Consider the following 21,441-nt stretch of genomic DNA (forward strand, 5'->3'; position numbering starts at 1 on the left):
ATTCGTGTATTATAGTTAATAATATGCACACTGAAGTATTTTTGGGGAAGTGTACTAATGTCTGCATCATGCATATCTTTGTAATGCATCAAAAGAGACAGGTTGTGGGGTGCCTGGGTGGCTTGGTCAGTTGAGCGCCCAACTCTTGATTTTGGCTCAGGTCATGATCCCAGGTTCATGGGATCAAGCCCCACATGGGGCTTTGTGTTGAGCATGGAGCCTGTTTGGGATTCTCCCTCTCTCTCTCTCTCTCTCCCCCGCTATCCCCTCTCCACAGCTTGTGCTGAAAGAGAGAAAGAGAAAGAAAGAAAGAAAGAAAGAAAGAAAGAAAGAAAGAAAGAAAGAAAGAAAGAAAGAAAGAAAGAAAGTTGATAGATATTTGATAAAATCAGTTTTATTATTATTATTATTTATTTTATTATGTGGTAGAGTGGGTATATGGATACTCACTATAAATTCTTTTCAACAAGGCCGAGGCAAGGGGCTGCCTTCTCACAGCCTCAACAGCCCGTACAGTTTTCTCTTCCGGTACATTTTACTCTTGAGTTCTTTTTCACAGTTTCCACAGAGTCCAAAAGGGCGAGCGCTGCGGGCCTTGACTCTGGGGAGCTGCCGCGCCAGCGCCCAAGCTTTGCTTTCACAAGATTGGGCTAGGCGGGCTGCCAGACTGCCTATCTCTCCGGGACACCATGTGACGTGGGGGGAATGACTTGCATTTCTAATAACATAAGGCTACAGACTATGAGTTCAAAACAGGGGCTTATCTCAGTCGAACCAACCGCCGGCCTTCAGGGTCTAGCTCTCCCCCAAACCCCTTCCATAGCAAGGGCTCCACACCACCTTCCAACAGAAGGCGCAACCGGAAGGGGAGGGCCTCCCGCCCGGACGCGGGGCTCCCGCTATCATGGCTTCTCGTGGGGTCGTTGGCATTTTCCTCTTCTCTGCTCTCCCCCTCTTGTGTCTAGAGCTCCGGCGTGGGATCCCGGATCTAGGTAACTGTTGACTTTTTCCTTCTGACGCTCGCATCCGCGTAACTATCCCATGAATGTTGCGTAAGGTTCCAGTCTCATGGCCACGTCGCCTCCGGGCGGCTTAGACTACGACTCCCAGGCTGCATAGCGCCTTCCTCTCTTCCGGCGCCGGGGCCCCACTTCAGGGAGCAAGACTCTCAGAGCTTTGAGGAGGCTGACTTCCCTTCGCGGAGAAAGTGTCTTTCCAGTTTTGTGTGCAAGGAGACAGAAGCTGGCAGAAAGCACAGGAACATATGTAGACACTACTTTCATATTGTTTTGAACGCTCACAAGGAAACAGGTGACGTGATGTAGGCCTTCTGAGGAATTTAAGCAGAGATTTAAATTATACGAAGCCTGGGCCAAAAACATTCTAGACCAAAGGAATTGACAAATTGGAGAAAAAGGATGAAGACCACTGTGGATGGATCAGGAAGACTAAAGGGGAGAGTGGATCGAGTTAATAACATTCACTGACCACCTCTTATAAACCTAACTCTAAGTGCTGTTTATTCATTATTTCTTCCAGTCTGTATTATAACCATGGTGTGGGTGGGGTATAATCCCCATTTTACACTTGAGGAAACTGAGATTTAGGGAGGGTTATTTGAGGGGCGCCTGGCTGGCTCAGTCAGTAGAGCATGTGACTCATGATCTTGGGATGGTGAGTTCAAGCCCCACTTTGGCCCTAGGGATTACTGGATAGATGGATGGATGATGGATGCAGATATAGATAGATAGTCGCTGGATTCTGTGGAGGATGTTTTGGAGGGAGGCTGTAGTGGAAGCAGTGGAGCAAGTGAGGCTCTAGAAGTAGACAAGTAGTGATGATGGCCTGGACTAGGATGATAACAGCGATGGAGTGTGCACAGATTTGGGATATTTACAAAGTAGAATCCACAGGATTTGTGGATGGATTAATGTTTGGGTGAGGGAAAGGAGGGATTCAAGGATAACTCCTTCAAGTGAATTTGAACAACCCTAAGTACTTGGTAGTGCCCGGGATAAAAGGGAAACTGAGAGGAAAATGGTGGGCCTGTGGAGAATCAGTCCTTTTTTGGATATATTAGTCATGGGTTTACATGCATGTCTCCCTTATACTCATTTCTAAAGTTTGAGATCCTGATGAAACTTAGCTTTGTATATTTCCTCTCTCCCTACTCAGGTACTTGGAAATGTTGCTTGAAATAACTTAAAATGCTTTTTTAAAAAATCTTCAAAGTCCTTTTAGAAACTTCCTACTCACTCAGTCTATATAGGAATCTAACAAGACCTTTATCCAAATGATATACAGAAATGTTAAATTCACGCTTATCTAGTCCAGAATTTACATGCTCCCCCCCCTTGTCTTTTCAGCATCCACCTCTGTTCTGTTAATTTAGAATCTCTTCTTTGCACTAACGTTTAAGTCACTGATCAATGAGAAGATAGTTACGGAAGGTTGCAGAAGGAAATCTCACATAATCAGCTCTGACAACAGGAGAATACGCTTTTTGAAGGCAGAGACCACATCTAATCTGTTTTTGTGTTCCCATCAAATATCACAATGCCTATTTTATTTATTTTTTAATTTTTTTTCTTTTTTAAAATAGGCTCCATGCCCAATTGGGGGCTTAAAGTCATGATCCCAAGATCAAGAGTCACATGCTCTACCGATTGAGCCAGCCAGGTGCCCCGACAATGTCTAATTTAATAAAGCAGGCCAAAAATTCTAGAAAATGCAACTGGATTCCTGGTAGCATCTCCCTCTAGTTCCTGATTTTTTTTTACTTAATTCCTTTCTCCTAGAAACCTCTCAGTTGTGAACTGATGGTTGTTTACTTTGGTTTCTTTTTTTTTTTTTTTTAAGATTTTATTATTATTATCTTTTTTTAAGTTCATTTTATATATTTTGGGAGGGAGGGAGAGAGTGTGAGTGGATGAGGGGCAGAGAGAACAGGAGAGAGGGAATCCCAAACAGGCTCTGTCCTGTCAGCGCAGGGCCTGACAAAGGGCCTGATCCCACGAACCAAGAGATCATGACCTGTGCCCAGATTGAGTTGGACCACTGACTCAACCACCTAGGCACCACTATTACTATTATTTTTTAAGAAATCTCTACACCCAATGTGGGGCTCAAACTTAGAACCCTGAGATTAAGAGTCTCATGCTCTATCAGCTGAACCAGCCAGGTACCCCTGCTTTGCTTTCTTGATATTTGTTTTCCAGATATCCAGTAACAGTATATACTTATAGATACTTTTAGCTGGGGCTGCTAATTGGAAAACTAGAATTCCTAGACCCATTCATTCAACTGGGCTGTATTTTTGGACAAACATTGAAAAATGGTTCCTATCTTTTTTCTACTGTGTAAAAAAGCCTTCATTGTCAGTACATTTTTACTTGTACTTAAAGCTAAATATTTTATTAAAAAAATTTTTTAATGTTTATTTATTTTTGAGAAACAGAGAGACAGACAGACAGAATAGCAGCAGGGGAGGGGCAGAGAGAGAGGGAGATACAGAATCCAAAGCAAGCTCCAGGCTCTGAGCTATCAGCGCAGAGCCCATCTCGGGGCTCTAACTCCCAGACCACGAGATCCTGACTGGAGCCGAAGTCGGCTGCTTAACCAACTGAGCCAGCCAGGCACATCAAGCTAAGTATTTTAATGCTGCTTCCTCACATTTGTTATTCTTTGAAGTGTCTTGCACATGGGCTCTTGAGAATATGGACCAAAAAAACCCCCAAAAAGCCAATTTAATAAAAAAAGTTTTACTTGAGGGGCGCCTGGGTGGCTCAGTTGGTTAAGCAGCCGACTTCGGCTCAGGTCATGATCTTGCAGTCCGTGAGTTCGAGCCCTGCGTCGGGCTCTGTGCTGACAGCTCAGAGCCTGGAGCCTGTTTCAGATTCTGTGTCTCCCTCTCTCTGACCCTCTCCCGTTCATGCTGTCTCTCTCTGTCTCAAAAATAAATAAACGTTAAAAAAAATTAAAAAAAAAAAGTTTTACTTGAAAGACGTAAACAAACATAAGTCTAGTTCTTTTATATTCCCATATGATGTTAGCAAATTGCTTGCTTGTTAGAACAAAAAGCAGTATCATGGAACATAAATCCCGTAACTCAGTGGTTTCTCTAAATACCAATACTCTAGGTATTACATTACTTTTGTAATAGCCAGAAATACCCTAGATTTAATTAGATGTTGTCTTGAACAACTCTTGAATCAACAGCTAATGCTGGCAAAAAGTTGGAGGACTGTGAGGCAAAACAAAAGAAGTATTTAAACAGCTTTAAGTTGCTTTATTTTTAAAGGATAAAATATATATTGAGGTGTTTTTTTTAAGGTTATTTTTTTATTTTGAGAGAGAGGGCACACCAGCAGGTAGGGGCAGAGACAGAAGGAATGAGGATCTCAAGAAGGCTCCCCACTGTTGTTTAGAGCCTGATGCAGGCTCACGAACCATGAGATCATGACCTGAGCTGAAACCAAGAGTTAGACACTTAACTGACTGAGCCACCCAGTCACCTCTATATATTGGTTTTCAGTTAAAAGAAAATATTTATCACAAGTGTAGAATACTATACTTGAATAAAAATAAATATTTAAGTGTGTATATATAAATCATTTTTTAATCTTTAATTGACTACCAGCCCTGATCACATAGGCAAGATGGTTCTTCTGTACCTCTGCCTGGTGAGTTTTGAGAACTACAAAACTAAAAACTCCTGGAGGGTAGAAACTATTTCTAACCCAACTTTATACCTGCTCCTTAACCATTTAGCAATGGTGTATTACACCATAAGTACTTACCATAAGTAAGTACTGATTACATTTTTTCTCATTTAATTTTCATCTTTGTTTTTAAAAGGAGACCAAATACTAAAGTTTGACTTTTTTCTAGGTGTTTATAGAATGATTTTATTTTCAAATAACCGAATAAATATTGAGGAATAGAGAGGTACACAGTTGCATAATTGAACTGTGAGAAATATGAATTTGGTGTTTTTGAATGACTGTTTTTAAATAGAACTACAATTTGAGAGATGCCTGGCTGGCTCAGTTGGTAGATCATGTGACTCTTGATCTCAGGATTGTGAGTTCAAGTCCCATGTTTGGTATAGAAACTACTTAAAAAAATAAAAATAAATCTTTAAGTGAATGAATGAACAAACTAGAATTTGACAAGATGCTAATGTCACAATTTAATTCCCAATGGGATAATTTTACCTACCTCTCTGGACAGAGGGAAACCAGAATTTATGCATTATTGATAATCATAATGTTTATAAGTGTAGTCAGTCATATGAATTCTACCTATATTCATAAGACCGAAGATGTTCTAAAATTGTTTTTTGAAAACTTGTTCTGGTAATAATCAACCATGATGAATTTTAGCTCACAAAGGAGAGTATGTGAAAAAAATCATAAGACAGTTGCTTAACTTTTACTATTCTTTATTACTACAAATCATCTTCTTAATGCCTTACTATTTGTTATTAGTATCAAGGAAAGTAAGGGGGATTCTGTCAAACATTTAAAGAAGAGTTAAACCTGTTCTTTTGAAGCTGTTCCAAAAAGCAGAAATGGAAGGAAAGCTTCCAAACTCATTCTATGAGGCCAACACTAGCTTGATTCCAAAACCAGACAAAGACCTCACTAAAAAGGAGAACTATAGACCAATTTCCTTGATGAACATGGATGCAAAAATTCTCAATAAGATACTAGCCAACCAGATCCAACAATATATTAAAAGAATTATTCACCACGATCAAGTGGGATTTATACCTGGGATGCAGGGCTGGTTCAATATTCACAAATCAATGTGATACATCACATTAATAATTTTTTTAAATGTTTATTTATTTTTGGGAGAGAGACAGAGTGTGAGTGGGGGAGAAGTGGAGAGAGAGGGAGACACAGAATCTGAAGCAGGCTCCAGGCTCTGACCTGTCAGCACAGAGCCCAATGCGGGGTTCGAACTCACGAACCGTGAGATCATGACCTGAGCTGAAGTCGGACGCTTACTGACTGAGCCACCCAAGCATCCTGATACATCACATTAATAAAAGAAAGAGTAAGAACCACATGATCCTCTCAATAGATGCAGGGAAAGTATTTGACAAAATACAGCATCCTTTCTTGATAAAAACCCTCAAGAAAGTAGGGATAAAAGGATCATACCTCAAGATCATAAAGCCATATATGAAAGACCCACCGCTAATATCATCCTCAATGGGGAAAAACAGATCTTTCCCCCTAAAGTCAGGAACACAAGAATGTCCATTCTCACCACTGTTATTCAAAATAGTGTTGAAAGTCCTAGCGTCAGCAATCAGACAACACAAAGAAATAAAAGGCATCCAAATAGACAAGAAGGAAGTCAAACTTTCACTCTTCACAGATGACGATATTCTATGTGGAAAACCCAAAAGATTCCACTAAAAAACTGCTAAAACTGATCCATGAATTCAGCAAAGTCTCAGGATATAAAATCAATACACAGAAATCAGTTTCATTTCTCTACACCAATAATGAAGCAGCAGAAAGAGAAATCAAGGTATTGATCCCATTTTCAGTTACATCAAAAATCATGAAATACCTAGGAATAAACCTAACCAAAGAAGTGAAAAATCTGTACACTGAAAACTATTAGAAAGCTTATGAAAGAAATTGAAGAAGACACACAAAAAAATGGAAAAACATTCCATGCTCATGGCTTGGAAGAATATTGTTAAAATGTCGATACTACCCAAAGCAATCTACATATTCAATGCAATCCCTATCAAAATAACACCAACATTCTTCACAGAGGTAGTACAAACAATCCTAAAATTTGTATGGAAGTAGAAAAGACCCCAAATAGCCAAAGCAATCCTAAAAAAGAAAACCAAGGCTGGAGGTATCACAATTCCAGACTTCAAGATGTATTACAAAGTTGTGATTATCAAGACAGTATGGTACTGGCACAAAACAGACACATGGATCAATGGAACAGAATAGAGAATCCAGAAATGGACCCACAAACATATGGCCAACTGATGTTTGACAAAGCAGGAAAGAATATCCAATGGAATAAAGACAGTCTTTTTAGCAAATGGTGTTGGAAAAACTGGACAGCAACATGTAAATGAATGAACCTGGACCACATTCTTATACCATACACTAAAATAAACTCAAAATGGATGAAAGACCTAAATGTAAGACAGGAAGCCATCAAAATCTTAGAGGAGAAAGCAGGCAAAAACCTCTTTTATCTTGGCCACAGCAATTTCTTACTTAACATGTCTCCGGAGGCAAGGGAAACAAAAGCAAAAATGAACTACTGGGACCTCATCAAAATAAAAACTTTCTGCGCAGTGAAGGAAACAATCAGCAAAACTAAAAGGCAACTGACAGAATGGGAGAAGGTATTTGCAAATGACATATCAGATAAAGGGTTAGTATCTAAAAATCTATGAAGAACTTATCAAACTCAACACCCAAAAAACATGATCCAGTGAAGAAATGGGCAAAAGACACTTTTGCATGAATAGACACTTTTGCAAAGAAGATATCCAGATGGCTAACAGACACATGAAAAAATGCTCAGCATCACTCATCATCAGGGAAATACAAATGAAAACCACAATGAGATACCAATTCACACCTTTAAGAATGGCTAACATTAACAACTCAGGCAATGACAGATGTTGACAAGGATGCGGAGAAAGAGGAACCCTTTTGTGTTGCTGGTGGGAATACAAACTGGTGCAGCCACTCTGGAAAACTGTATGGAGGTTCCTCAAAAAATCAAAACTAGAACTACCCTATGACCCAGCAATTGCACTGCTAGGTATTTATCTAAAGGATACAGATGTCCTGTTTCAAAGGGGCACATGCACCCCAATGTTTATAGCAGTGTTATTGAGAGTAGCCAAAGTTCATTGACTGATGAATGGATAAAGAGGATGTGGTACACAATGAAATATTACTCAGCAGTCAAAAATAATGAAGTCTTGCTATTTGCAACAATGTGGATGGAACTAAAGTGTATTATGCTAAGTGAAATTAGAGAAAGACAAATATCAAAGGACTTCACTCGTGGGATTTAAGATACAAAATAGATGAACATAAGGGAAGCAAAAATAATATGAACCGGGAGAGGGACAAAACAGACTTTTTTTTAAAGTTTATTTATTTTGAGAGAGAGAGAATGCAAACAGGGGAGGAGGAGAGAGAGAGCGAGAGGGAGAGAATCCAAAGGAGGGCACAGAGCCCAATGCAGGTCTTAAACTCATGAACCGTGAGATCATGACCTGAGCTGAAACCAATAGTTTGACGCTTAACTGACTGAGCCACCCAGGTGCCCCAAAACATAAGAGACTCTTAAATACAGAGAATAAATGAGGGTTGCTGGAGGGGTTTTGGGTGGGGTGATGGGCTAAATGGGCAAGGGTCATTAAGGAGGACACTTGTTGGGATGAGCACTGGGTGTTATATGTAGGGGATGAATCACTGGGATTCTACTCCTGAAATCACAATTGCACTGTATGCTAACTAACTTGGATATAAATTTTAAAAAATAATATAAATTCAATTTAAAATTTTAATTTTAATATAAATTAATATAAATTAAAATTTTTAAAAAGCAAAATATTTTGAACTTTAATTATTATTCTTTTTTTTCTTACTTTTTTAAGGAGTTAAAGATCTAATTTTGCTGTGTGGCCGGATTTTCTTACTACTTGCTCTTCTTACTTTAATTATTTCTGTGACTACCTCATGGCTTAATTCATTTAAATCTTCCCAAGTGTATCTGAAAGGTAAGTTTATTGTTTATGCTACCCTTTTATAATTTTCTACTCTTTAGAGTATTTTATTTATTTATTTATTCCAGGATTTTGCATAATTAGAACCATTTACTGTTAATTTGTGACATATAATTTCAGCTGATCATTACTTTAGTCTTGATTTTTAATGGACTATAAATCCCAACATTTTTATGGGAAATTGTACATTATCCTTGTATACACATTTGAAATGATAGCATTTCTATATTGATACATTGCAAATTCTCTGATTTTAAATTGTGCAGTTTCATTGTTCTTTGAGGTTTATGTTTTCAGTTTATAAACTATTCAACAAATGGGCATGTTTTCTACCGTTAATCTGTAGAGGCTTTTCAACCTAATTTATTTTTCCTTTCACTTTGGCAGTTTTTGTTTACACACTTACCTATAGAGTTAAGTGCTTACTCTTAATTTTAGGAAACCATGCTTGTTCTTACTTTATGTTTGATAAGCAAAAAATTTTACTGTAATTTTGGTAAGTAAAAATTTGTCAAAGCCTTTGACAATGTTAAAAGTGTTAGAAGCCTTTTAAAACAATATTGTAGTTCACTTCAGAAAAGATGAATCCTAAAACTAAAGCCTGAATTTTTACATCCTTTTACAAAGAAGCTTGCCAATAGTGATTTTGGTACATTGTGTTTCATTTTGCTACTTATTTAAATGTAAATAAATGACAGGAAAATAAGCAGTGCTTAATTTATAGCCTTTCCAAATTAACCATGAATATAACCATAATCCTAAAAGGTTATACTGTTCAACCCAAACATAAAAGACAATCTAGATGTTTTAGGGTCTCTCAATCATAGATTTTTGAAATTCTTTTCTTCTTTTGGTAAATTATTTGATGTCTTATACTTCAAATTATCCTTTGGAAAATTAAATAAGAGCATTGTAACTTCTCTTGGAAATTTTGTGTTAAGTGCATTTGACATCAGGAGGATATTTGCTGCAGACATTAAATGGTCAAATATTCTATATTTTATAAATAAGGGAAACGTGTATTTGACATAGTTTTTGTAGTTTAAATTGTACCTTTTTATTGTTGGAGTGTACATCATTCTGGTACATTTACGGATTAATGGTTTTGAGACATAGTCATCACTGAAGGCTAAAACTATTTAAGAAGTAATTAAGACTATATAAAGTGCTTAATTATTGTCAGATTTCCTTTAAATGAGTAAAAAATCCGCATATTTATACGCTTTGTATCTTCCCTAGTGTCATCAGATATTGAGATACCAGACTTCAGATTCATCCAAAACTTTAATCCTCCATGTTTTGTAAAGATTTGCATGATGAAGTGTATCACAAGTTCAGAAGCAGTCAGTTCTCAGTGGCTTTAAGGATTAAAGACCTTTGGGGAACCTATTTGGCTCAGTCAGTAGAGCATGTGACTCTTGATCTCAGGGTCATGAGTTCAAGTCCCATGCTGGGTGTGGAGCCTACTTAAAAAGAAAAAAGGGATTAAAGCCCCTTAATCACCTGCTGTTGATTTATTTAGAAACTATATTCTTTGATTCAGAGTCAGAAGGGGAGTCTTAAGATCACTAAGTCTAACTCATCACATAGCAAGTTAGTGGCCAGACTAGACCTTCTGCTTTCCTATGTGCTTTGCTGCCCTAATCTTTCCTTAATAAACTTGAGGATATATTTATTGCCAGGAGAGAAAGTTGTTGACAGAAAGGAACACTCCTATTTAAGGAGCCAGGCAGGTTAAAGGATGTATTTTCCAAAAAGATGTCTAATTCCTCAAGGGAATACAGTTAAATGAAATTAATTCAAATGAAACTTAGTGTACCTAGAATAAAAAAGGTTATACGACAGCAAATATTCTTTCTCTTGCCATTCAGTGGCTCATAACCTAATATTGGTTCAGTCATGGGAGTTTCCAAGCAAACTCCACTTTTGGGGTCTAGGCATGTTGCTTATATGTGTGTATGAATTTTTTTAAAGCTTTTTTTTTTTTTTTTTGAGAGAGAGAGAGTGGGGGAGACGTAGAGAGAGAGGGAGAGAAGGAATCCCAAGTAGGCTCCACACCATCAGTGCAAAGCCTGACTTGGGGCTCAAATCCACGAACTGTGGGATCACCTGAGCTGAAACCAAGAGTCAGAGGCTCAACCCACTGAGCCACCCAAGTGCCCCGTATGTTTTTTTTTTTTTTTAAAGTAGGCTCCGTGCCCAATGTGGGGCTTGAACTCATGACCCTGGGATGAAGTCAGATGCTCTACCCACTGAGCCAGCCAGGTGCCCCTTTATTTATTTTTAAAAGACTTTATTTTTAAGTAATCTGTATACCTAATGTGGGGTTCAAACTCACAACCCCGAGATCAAGAGTCACACATGGGGCGCCTGGGTGGCTCAGTTGGTTTAGCATCCAACTTCAGCTCAGGTCACGATCTCGCAGTTTGTGAGTTCGAGCCCCACATCGGGCTCTGCTGAGAGCTCAGAGCCTGGAGCCTGCTTCAGATTCTGTGTCTCCCTCTCTCTCTGCCCCTCCCCTGCTCACACTCTTGTCTCTCTTTCATTCAAAAATAACTAAACATTTAAAAAAAAAAAAAAAAAGAGTTGCACACTCCACTGACTGAGTTAACCAGGCCCCCAGGTATGATGCTTTTACTGTCATGTCAAGGGTGACCAAATGGCACACGTGCCTACAGGGCAGCATTCTCCACTTCATGTGCAGAAATGGGCTTTCATGCCATGTCTTGGAGCTGCTGAAGCCCTAGCATGAAAAATCCAATATAATCATTCTTGAAGCCTCCTCACCAAAACTATGACATATGATATTAATGAATGTTAGAGAATTTTTGTTTCAGAACAGACCGTTTCTTACAGATTTTACTTGTGGATTTCTTTGTTTGAACTGTCTGCATGTACCTCATTTTCATCGTTTGAAAAACACAGTCTGTTTTTTGAAGGCTTGTCTCTCCCAAAATGTTATCTACAGACTACTTTCAGAGAAAAGAGCATTCAACGTACGATATTTGGGAATTAAAAAGCATTTTTATGTTTTGATGTCTTAGAAGAAGAAGAGAAGAATGAAAAAAGGCAAAAACTTGTCAGGAAAAAACAACAAGAGGCACAGGGTGAAAAGGTAAAGCATAATTTTTAGAGAGTATATATAAAGAGAATACAGAACATCTTGGGGCATTTAAAATCGAGGTCTGTTGCTTTCTGCATTTGTGCTTGGACTTTTTTTTTAAGTTTATTTATTTTGAAAGAGAGAGAGAACATGCTCACATGTGAGAGTGGGGGGCAGGGTGCAGAGAGAGAGGAGAGAGGTAATCCCAAACAGGCTCTGTGTTCTCAGTGTAGAGCCTGACTGGGGGTCAGACTCACGAACTGTAAGATCATGACTTCAGCTGAAATCAAGAATCAGACGCTTAACTGACTAAGCCACCCAGGTGCCCCATGTGCTCAGATTTTTTAATTATTGAGGTCAAATTCACATGACTTAAAATTAACCAATTAAAAAAAATTAACCAATTTAAAATGTACAATTCAGTGGCATTTAGAACATTTGCAGTGTTATGCAATCACTACCTCTCTCTAGTTCCAAAACATTTTCTTTACCCCAAAACAAGACCCCGTACCTATTAAATAGTCACTTCTCCATTCCCACTCCTGTCCTTTGGCAACTAGGTCTGCTTTCTGTTTATATGGATTTATGTATTCTGGATATTTCATTTGAGTGGAATCACATAATATGTGACCTTTTGTGTTTGCCTTCTTTCACTTAGAATAATGTTTTCTGGGGTTCATCCATATACATGTATCAGTACCTCATTCCTTTTTTGCAGGTAAATAATATTTCATTGTATGGATGTATCAAAACTTGTTTATCAGGGGCGCCTGGGTGGCTCAGTCAGTTAAGCGGCCGACTTCGGCTCAGGTCATGATCTCGCGGTCCGTGAGTTCGAGCCCCGCGTTGGGCTCTGTGCTGACAGCTCAGAGCCTGGAGCCTGTTTCGGATTCTGTGTCTCCCTCTCTCTGACCCTCCCCCCTTCATGCTCTGTCTCTCTCTGTCTCAAAAATAAATAAACGTTAAAAAAAAAATTAAAAGAAAAAAACTTGTTTATCAGTTCATTTGCTGATGCACATTTAGGTTGTTTCCACCTTTGGGCTGTTGTGAATAGTGCTGCTATGAATATTTGGACACAATTCTTTGAGTACCTGTTTTCAGTTCTTTTGGGCATATATATATAGGAGTGGAATTGCTGGGTCATCTGGTAATCCTGTGTTTACCTTTTTGAGGAACCACCAAACTGTTCTCTACACCAGCTATTCCATTTTATATTCTCACCAATTTCTGAGGGTCCCAATTTCTCCATTTCCTCACGGACATATATTTTTCCACCCCCACCTCCTTTTAAATATTCATTGCAGTGGCGCCTGGGTGGCTCAGTTGGTTAGGTGTCTGACTCTTGATTTTGGCTCAGATCTTGAGGTTCGTGAGTTCAAGCCCTGTGTCCCTGCCTGGGATTTTCTCTCTCTGCCTCTTTCTCTGCCCCTCCCATGTACTCTCTCTCTCAAAACAATAAATTCTCATTGTGATGAGCATGAAGTGGTATCACATTGTGGTTTTGATTTGCATTTCCCTAATGACTAATAATGTTGAATGTCTTTTCATATGCTTGCTGGAGAATGTCTATTCTTACGTCTTCTCTGCAGAAATGTCTGTTCAAGTTCTTTGCCCATTTTTGCGTTGTGTTGTCTTTTTTTTTTTTTAAATGAGAGTTATTTATGTATTCTGGATACTAGACTCTTATCAGATACATAATCTCCAAGTATTTTCTCCAATTGTGTGGGTTCTCTTCATTATTTTGATATTGTCCATTGATGCACAAAAATTTTGATGAAATCCAGTTATTTCTTTTGTTGCTCATGCTTTTGGTGTCCATTGCCAAATCCATTGTCCCTCTAAGAATCCATTGCCAAATTGAAAGCCATGATGATTTACCCCTATATATTTTCTTTCAAGAGTTGTATAGTTGTAAAAAGAAAAAAAAAAGAGTTGTAAAGTTGTAGCTTTTATATTTAGGTTACTAATCCACTTTGAGTATATAGTGTGTATATATTTTTGTATATAGTGTGAGGTGGGGATTCAGTTTCTTTTTTAATATTGTTTTGGCTGTTTGGGGCTCTTTACACCTTCAAATAAATTTGAGTTGGCTTTTCCATTTCTGTAAAAAAGGCCTTTGTGATTTTTGAGAAGGATTACATCAAAATCCATAGATTGCTTTGGGTAGTTTTGACATTTTATATTAAGTCTTCCTTGCTTTGCCTCGTGTTGACATCTTAATGATATTAAAACTTTCAACCATAAGCCTGTAATGTCTTTCCACTAATTTATATCTTTAATTTCTTCCAACAATATTTTATAGGTTTCAGTGTACATAGTTACCCTTTTGGCTAAATTTATTTCTACATATTTTATTTTGGATGCTGTTTTAAATGTAATTGTGGTTTTAATTTCCTTTTTTGACTTTTCATTGCTAGTGTATAGAAATACAAATGGTTTTTCTGTGTTGATCTTGTACCCTGCACTTTGTTTATTATTTAATAGCTCTAGTGATTGCTGTGCATGGATTCTTTGGATTTTCTATTAAGGCAAACCTTATTTTATTGTACTTCATTTTATTGTGCTTTGCAGATACAGGTTTTTTTTTTGTTTTGTTTTGTTTTGTTTTTACATATTGAATGTTTATGGCAACCCTACATTGAGCAAGTCTATTGGTGCCATTTTTTTCTAACAGCATTTGCTCACTTCGTGTCTCTGTGTTATATTTTGGTAATTGTCGCAATATTTCAAATGTTTTATTATTATATTTTTTATGGTAATCTGTGATCAGTGATTGCAACTCAATGAAAGCTCAGATAATGGTTAGCATTTTTTAACAAGAAAGTATTTTTTAATTAAGTCATGTACTTTTTTGTAGACCTAATGCTATTGCACACTTAGTAGACTACAGTATAGTATAAACATAACTTTTTTTAAGTTTATTTATTTTGAGAGAGAAAGCACAAGTGGGGGAGGAGCAGAGACAAGGAAAGAGAGAGAAACAGCAGGGGAGGGGCAGAGAGAGAGGGGAAGAGAGAGAATCCCAAGCAGGCTCTACACTGTCAGCACAGAGCCTGATTTGGGGCTCGAACCCACAAACCATGAGATCATGACCTGAGCCGAAACCAAGAGTTGGACACTTAACTGACTGGGCCACCCAGGCATCCCTAAACATAACTTTTATATGCACTGGGAAACCAGAAAATTAATTTGACTTGCTTTATTGTGATATTTACTTTATTGCAAACTGACCTTCAATATCTCTAATATATACCTATATAAGATCATGTCATCTGAGAATAGGGATAGTTTTACTTCCTCCTTTCCAAAATGGTGTTTGTTTATTTTTCTTGCCTATTGCTCTAGCTAAAACTTCTAAATGGTGTTGAATAGTAGTGGTGAAAGCCAGCATCCTTGTGTTGTTCCTGGTCTTAGAAAGCTTTTAGTCTTTCACCACTGAATGTGATGTTAGCTATGGGTTTTTTCTAGCTACTTGTTATGTTGAGCAAGTTCCTTCCTATTCCTAGTTTCTGAGTATTTTTATCATAAAGAGTGTTGAGTTTTGTCAAATGTTTTTTCCTTATCAATTGAGATGATCATGTATTTTTTTCCTTTGTTTTATTGATATGTATTACACTGATTGATTTTCTTATGTTGAAACGTCTTGCATTCTTGGGATGAATCACACATAGCTGGTATATAATCCTTTCAGTATGTTTTTGGATTCAGTTTGCTAGAATTTCGTTGAGGATTTTTGCATCTACATAAGAGATACTGGTTTGTACTAGTCTTGTAGTGTCTTTGCCTGGCTTTGGTATCAGGATGATGTTGACCTCATGTAATTAATTAGGAACTGTTCTTACTTTTATTTTTTGGAGTGTCAACAAGACAGTGTTAACTCTTCCTTAAAGGTTTGATAGAAGAGCACCTGGGTAGTCCAGTTGGTTGAGCATCCCACTTCTGCTCAGGCCATGATCTTGAAGTTCGTGGGTTCGGGCCTTGAGTGAGCTGACAGCTCAGAGCCTGGCACCTGCTTCAGATTCTGTGTCTCTCCCTCTCTCTGCCCCTCCTCCACTTGTATACACACACATGCGCACGTTCTCTCTCTCTCAAAAATAGATAAACATTAAAAAATGTTTAAAGATTTGATAGAATTCACCTGTGAATCTACTTTTCTTTACTGGGAGGCTTTTAATTACTGATTCAGTATCTTATTAGGTATGTTGAGATTTCCTAATTCTTCTTGAGTCAGTTTAGGCAATTTGTATGTTTCTAGGAGTTTGTCAACTTCATCTTGGTTTTCTGAATTGTTGGTTTACAGTTGTTCACAATATTCTTTTTCTGGCATGCCTGGGTGGCTCACTTGGTTGAGTGTTCAGCTCAGGTCATGATTTTGAAGTTTGTGAGTTCAAGCCCCACGTTGGTCTCTGCGCTGACAGTGCAAGCCTGCTTGGGATTCTGTCTCCCTCTCTATCTGCCCCTCCCTCCCAAAAAGTAAATAAATAAACTTATAAAAATAAAAACAAAAAAACCCCACCAGAATCTCCATTTCTTTTAAGCCCAAAAATATTTTCTACTTTACTATGATTAAGCTGTTCATTAACACTTTTCCAAGTGACTTCTTGCCTTGGGCATTGTGCCTTGAACAAATGGCTTTGACTTTAAGCTCCTAGAAGCCAAGCATCACATCCTATGCATCTTTGTATCCCTAGTTCGTAGTAAGTTTTTGTTGGACTGAGAACACATTAAAATATCTAGAGGCCAACTGCCAAATAAGCATAAGCATAGAACATTTGTTTTTATCTACTTTAGGTATATATGCAGATTTTTAGAGAGTGATGTAAAAGGAGGATGCTGCTTTTTTGACAAAATTTAGTGTGACAGAAAACACAATTTGTTAACCTGTTTCTTATTTACAACTTTATAGACCATGGAAGATCTTTGGAATGTTATGGTAATAACACCTCATTTACTATTTTTTTTAATAGGTCAGCAGATACATAGAGAATGTTCTAAAACCTCACCAGGAGATGAAATTGAGAAAACTGGAAGAGCGCTTTTATCAGATGACGGGTGAAACTTGGAAATTGAGCAATGGTCATAAACTTGGGGTTAGAAAATAGTCTCACTTTATATTTTGAATTCTGCTACTACATACATACATGCAATATATGTATATGACATATAATGTATAAGTACATATAATATACAAGCATATTACATATTTGGGTTTTTAAAATTTCGAATGATGTTAAACTGGTCTGGTTTTTAGGAATCTTTATTGCTAACGATTGTACATAGAGCATATTTGTGTGTTGAAGGATTAAGTGCTTTTGGTGCCCAAAGAGCATATAACCTAGATGTTTGAGAAGATCTAACATAAAGTTGTCTTTGAGAAAACTGTTGACCAATCACCATATTTTATATGAGGAAATTCAGATCTTTCCTTAAGATCTCCAAGGTATGACAAGCTCACATTATACTCATTATGTTTCGCTCTGTTTCTATAAAGCCAAATTAACCTTTGACTCTTTTTTCCTTTGGCATTGAGTATGAACTTTTGTCATTTGCTAATGGTAGTTTTCAGCTCAAAGTTTTTTTACAGAGGAAAAACGATATTCATAAAGGAATTAAGTTTTAGGGGTGGCTGCCTGGCTCAGTTGGTAGACCATGCAACTCTTAATCTCAGGGCCATGAGTTCAAGCTCCCCCATGTTGGACCTGGAGCCTACCTGAAAAAAAAAAAAAAATTAAGTTTGAGAGTAACTAGTCAGAGATTTTATGTGTAAGATCATTTCTGTCCCAAAGACTTTTTGGGTTTTTTTGCTTTCTATTTATATTGCATCTTTTACTATCCTATAAATAAAATGATCCAGTAAAGGTTAACAGGATTCTTACTGTGAAGCTAGACTCCATTGTTATCCATTTCATAATGGTAAATGTGCATCAAGGGTGGGTAATGAAATGAATGCGAAAGATGTGCAGCATGAAATGTGCCTGCTCTGTGGAGTGATGTCACTTCGGAGATGAGTTTGTCTTCTGTTCAGAAGCCTGACTTTAGCTGGCCACACCTTTTTCTCAAATGGTCACAAAATGAATTAGTCATTCTGCCCCTTGCTTTCAGGCTATGTCTTCATGACACTAGTAGCATATATTTTAACCTAATTAGTGGGGACAACAAGAAGTCAGGGACCAAGCAGACCACTGGCATTGTTATGACTTAAGGCTCTTAGGACTATCAAGAATGTGAGAATCAGGGGGCACCTGGGTGGTTCAGTCAGTTAAGCCGACTTCGGCTCAAGTCATGATCTCACAGTTTGTGAGTTTGAGCCCCGCATCTGGCTCTTTGGGCCTTTGTTCCCCTCTCTCTGCCCCTTCCCCACTGGTTTTCTCTCTATCTCTCTCAATAATAAATAAACTTAAAAAAAAAAATGTGAGAATCAGAATGTTAATTGCTGAGAGAAAGTGTAGGTGGCAGCTGATGGAGCCTGGTGCTTTGCAGTCAGCCTGTTTGGCCAGTTAACTATTGAGCATCTAGATCTCTTGACTCCCATTGCCCCTCCCCTTCCACCAGGTTTTCTTAGGATAAAGGAATAAAACAGCCCGCCAAAATGGTGGCCATTTTAGTCTGATGAAGAGAACTTTTACAAGTCAGTGGATGTAGAAAAGGGTATTTTTGAACTAGTAAGTATGTATGTGAGAATTTGACATTTAAGTTAATTATCTTGCTCAGGAAAAAGTTTTAATGGATAATATTAATAAAAAGTAATATGGTTTCTGGAATAAATTCCTTTGCTTTCTAAAGTGATAAAGTCAAAAGGAAGATCAGAGTTTGAATCTGAGAACTAAAATACATGTAACAGGATACTTCGGCCATGTTCAACTATGGAAGTATTTCATGGTTACATACACAGACATGTTTTTACATACCTATTCTCTTTTCACAGATTTTTAAAGCATAATCCCTTGCACTGTCTTGCATCCTTTAATGAAAGGAGAAAAGGATATCATTCAGGTTTTCTTATTTCTTCCACCCTACTAAAAACTGTGGGGATCAATTAAAATGGAAAGATGCCTCTCAGCCTTGTGTCTATCAGGGGGAACCCCAGGGCTGGGTAAGAGTAGTTTCTACAGGATGTTAAGCTCTATGTTTTCTTGTCCAAGGAAATAATGCTTTAAATTTCTGGACCTAATATTGACTGAGTTCTTTTTTTTTTTTCTTTTTAAGCAGACTCCACACCCAACGAGAGGCTTGAACTCACGACTCTGAGATTAAGAGTTGCATGCTTTGCCAACAGAGCCAGCCAGTATTTTTTACTAAATTTTTTTTAATTAAAAAAAATTATTTTTATGTTTTTATTTTATTTTTGAGAGAGAGAGAGACAGAGTGTGAGTTGGGGAGGGGCAGAGAGAGGGAGACACAGAATCCAAAACAGGCTCCAGGCTCTGAGCTGTCAGCGCAGAGCCTGACATGGGGCTCGAACTCACAGACTGCGAGATTGTGACCTGAGCCGAAGGGACACCCAACCGACTGAGCCACCCAGGCACCCCTGAGTTGAGTTTTGTTTTGTTTTGTTTTTTTTAACTGAAATGTCATTTTTTACTGAAATGCCATCAGGGTAAAAGAAAGAGCCACTGTGAATTGAATAAAGTTTATACTAGAGACTATTTAGAAATTGTCTGTTGTTTTTGACCAGGGTGATGAAGAGTTGGTGCTTGAAAATGGGAGTCAGACATCTTTTGAAACATCAAACAGCAGAGAAGCAGCAAAGAGACGGAACTTGCCTAAGCCTCTAACCAAAATTTCACCATCTGCTGAACAGCCCACGCAGAAGGAGGTTCATTACTGAATGCCTACTCATGTAATTGTATCAGTGTGCAGTAGGAATATGGTTCTCTGGGCGAGGTGGTATACTGAGTGAAGATTAGGACTGGCTTTTAATCCAGATGGTGTCTTCCCACTACCTTATAAAGGGATCAGCTTCATTAAAAACCACTTTGCTATTTGATACTAATATTAATGTTCTGAACCACACTTAGAAGGAAGCTATGAAGATAAATGACAGATTTACAAAATACTCCGTTCTTTTGAGGAAGTAATTTTATTATGTAGAAATGAAAAATGTTTACTAAGGGAAATATTCCTACAGGTAACTAAGACATGATTAACCCATATTTAGTGAGAGGCTAAAATTATTATTTTTTTATTAAAAAAATTTTTTTTAAGATTTTATTTTTAAGCAATCTCTGCACCCAGCATGGGGCTTGAACCCATAACCCCTAGATCAAGAGTTGCATGCTCTACCAATTGAGCCACCCAAGCCCCCGAGTGGCTAATATTATTAACGTGGGTAATATTTTTCTCAGTAGCCCTTCCAGGGAATGGGTTAGCAACCATTCATTTTGGAACAGTGCTGAGGTTCATTATTACTTCTGTTCTTTCAAATTTTTAATCCTTAAGTTGACCCTCATTTGGATCTGGCAAAGGTTGGAAATAAATCTCTTTGCCCTGACTCTTAAGGGATGCTGGGAGGCCATATGTTCCCTGAACATAGTTTCTAATGTGTTGCCTCTTGGTCTGAGGTTGCTTAGCCCCATAATGGGGCCTGAGGGTGGCAGTCAAGTCATTGAACTATTTCTAGCATTTCAAAAAGATCTTATGGACTAATTAAAACTTCAGGAGTCTTAGCTTTTTGTTAATAACATGAATCGTCTCATGTTGTTGGTAAATTTTGGTTGACTGTCAGGCTTTTGATACCAAAGGAAAGTAAATGGTTTATTTGATAAAATGCAGTTAATGTTGGCTAGATACAATGCTAGAAAACATGAGTCTGTGGTATTAAAAAACAAAAAGCGTCCCTGAAGGTAAAATTGTTGGTAACCCTGTTAAACGAGAGAAAATGGTCTGAACACCTGGTTTTGTAATAAACAGAAATAAGGAAACATCAGTAAATCATGAAGACAACCAAAGTGAATGTTTCTTATCCAGTGCCCTAGAAGTGCCAGTGAAGAAAGATACACATTTAAAATGTGTATACGTATGAACCTAAATAACTTTGGGGTCTGTTGAACTTAATATTTATCCTCTGTGTCTTTAAATAGTATATTTTTATGTAGTGTCTTGGAATATCATAAAAATGAGATTCTTAAATATGCATAGATTGGTAGCTATCATCCCACATCCTGTTATTATCATGTATTTAGCACAGAATGGCTTACCAAAAATGTTTAATTGAGCCCTTTCATATTGTACTTTTTTTTTTTTAATTTTTTTTTTCAACATTTATTTTTGGGACAGAGAGAGACAGAGCATGAATGGGGGAGGGGCAGAGAGAGAGGGAGACACAGAATCGGAAACAGCCCAGAGCCTGACGCGGGGCTCGAACTCACGGACCGCGAGATCGTGACCTGGCTGAAGTTGGACGCTTAACCAACTGCGCCACCCAGGCGCCCCTCATATTGTACATTTTTATAAATGTATATTAAAAGATTTCATTGGGGTGCCTGGGTGGCAGAGTCTGTTAAGCGTCAGACTCTTGTCTCAGCTCAGGTCATGATCTCAC

At 37.9% G+C, this 21,441-nt stretch overlaps 1 protein-coding gene across 2 annotated transcripts in view; it reads left to right on the forward strand.

Moving 5' to 3' along the window:
• The first annotated feature begins 699 nt into the window (after positions 1-699).
• UBXN8 (UBX domain protein 8) overlaps positions 700-21,441 on the forward strand; it is a 29,016-nt gene continuing 8,274 nt past the window's right edge. Inside the window, exons 1-5 of one of the 2 annotated variants that reach the window (XM_015062678.3) lie at positions 709-992; positions 8,669-8,791; positions 11,842-11,912; positions 16,868-16,990; positions 19,576-19,716. In XM_015062678.3, the coding sequence (XP_014918164.1) occupies positions 905-992; positions 8,669-8,791; positions 11,842-11,912; positions 16,868-16,990; positions 19,576-19,716 (546 nt within the window). In that variant the 5' untranslated portion in view covers positions 709-904. Of the gene's footprint in view, positions 993-8,668; positions 8,792-11,841; positions 11,913-16,867; positions 16,991-19,575; positions 19,717-21,441 lie in introns of both variants that reach the window. The other variant, XM_015062679.3, reaches the window with a different exon arrangement.

This window comes from Acinonyx jubatus, chromosome B1 (assembly GCF_027475565.1).
Source record: "Acinonyx jubatus isolate Ajub_Pintada_27869175 chromosome B1, VMU_Ajub_asm_v1.0, whole genome shotgun sequence".
In the NCBI taxonomy this organism is placed as follows: Eukaryota; Metazoa; Chordata; class Mammalia; order Carnivora; family Felidae; genus Acinonyx; species Acinonyx jubatus.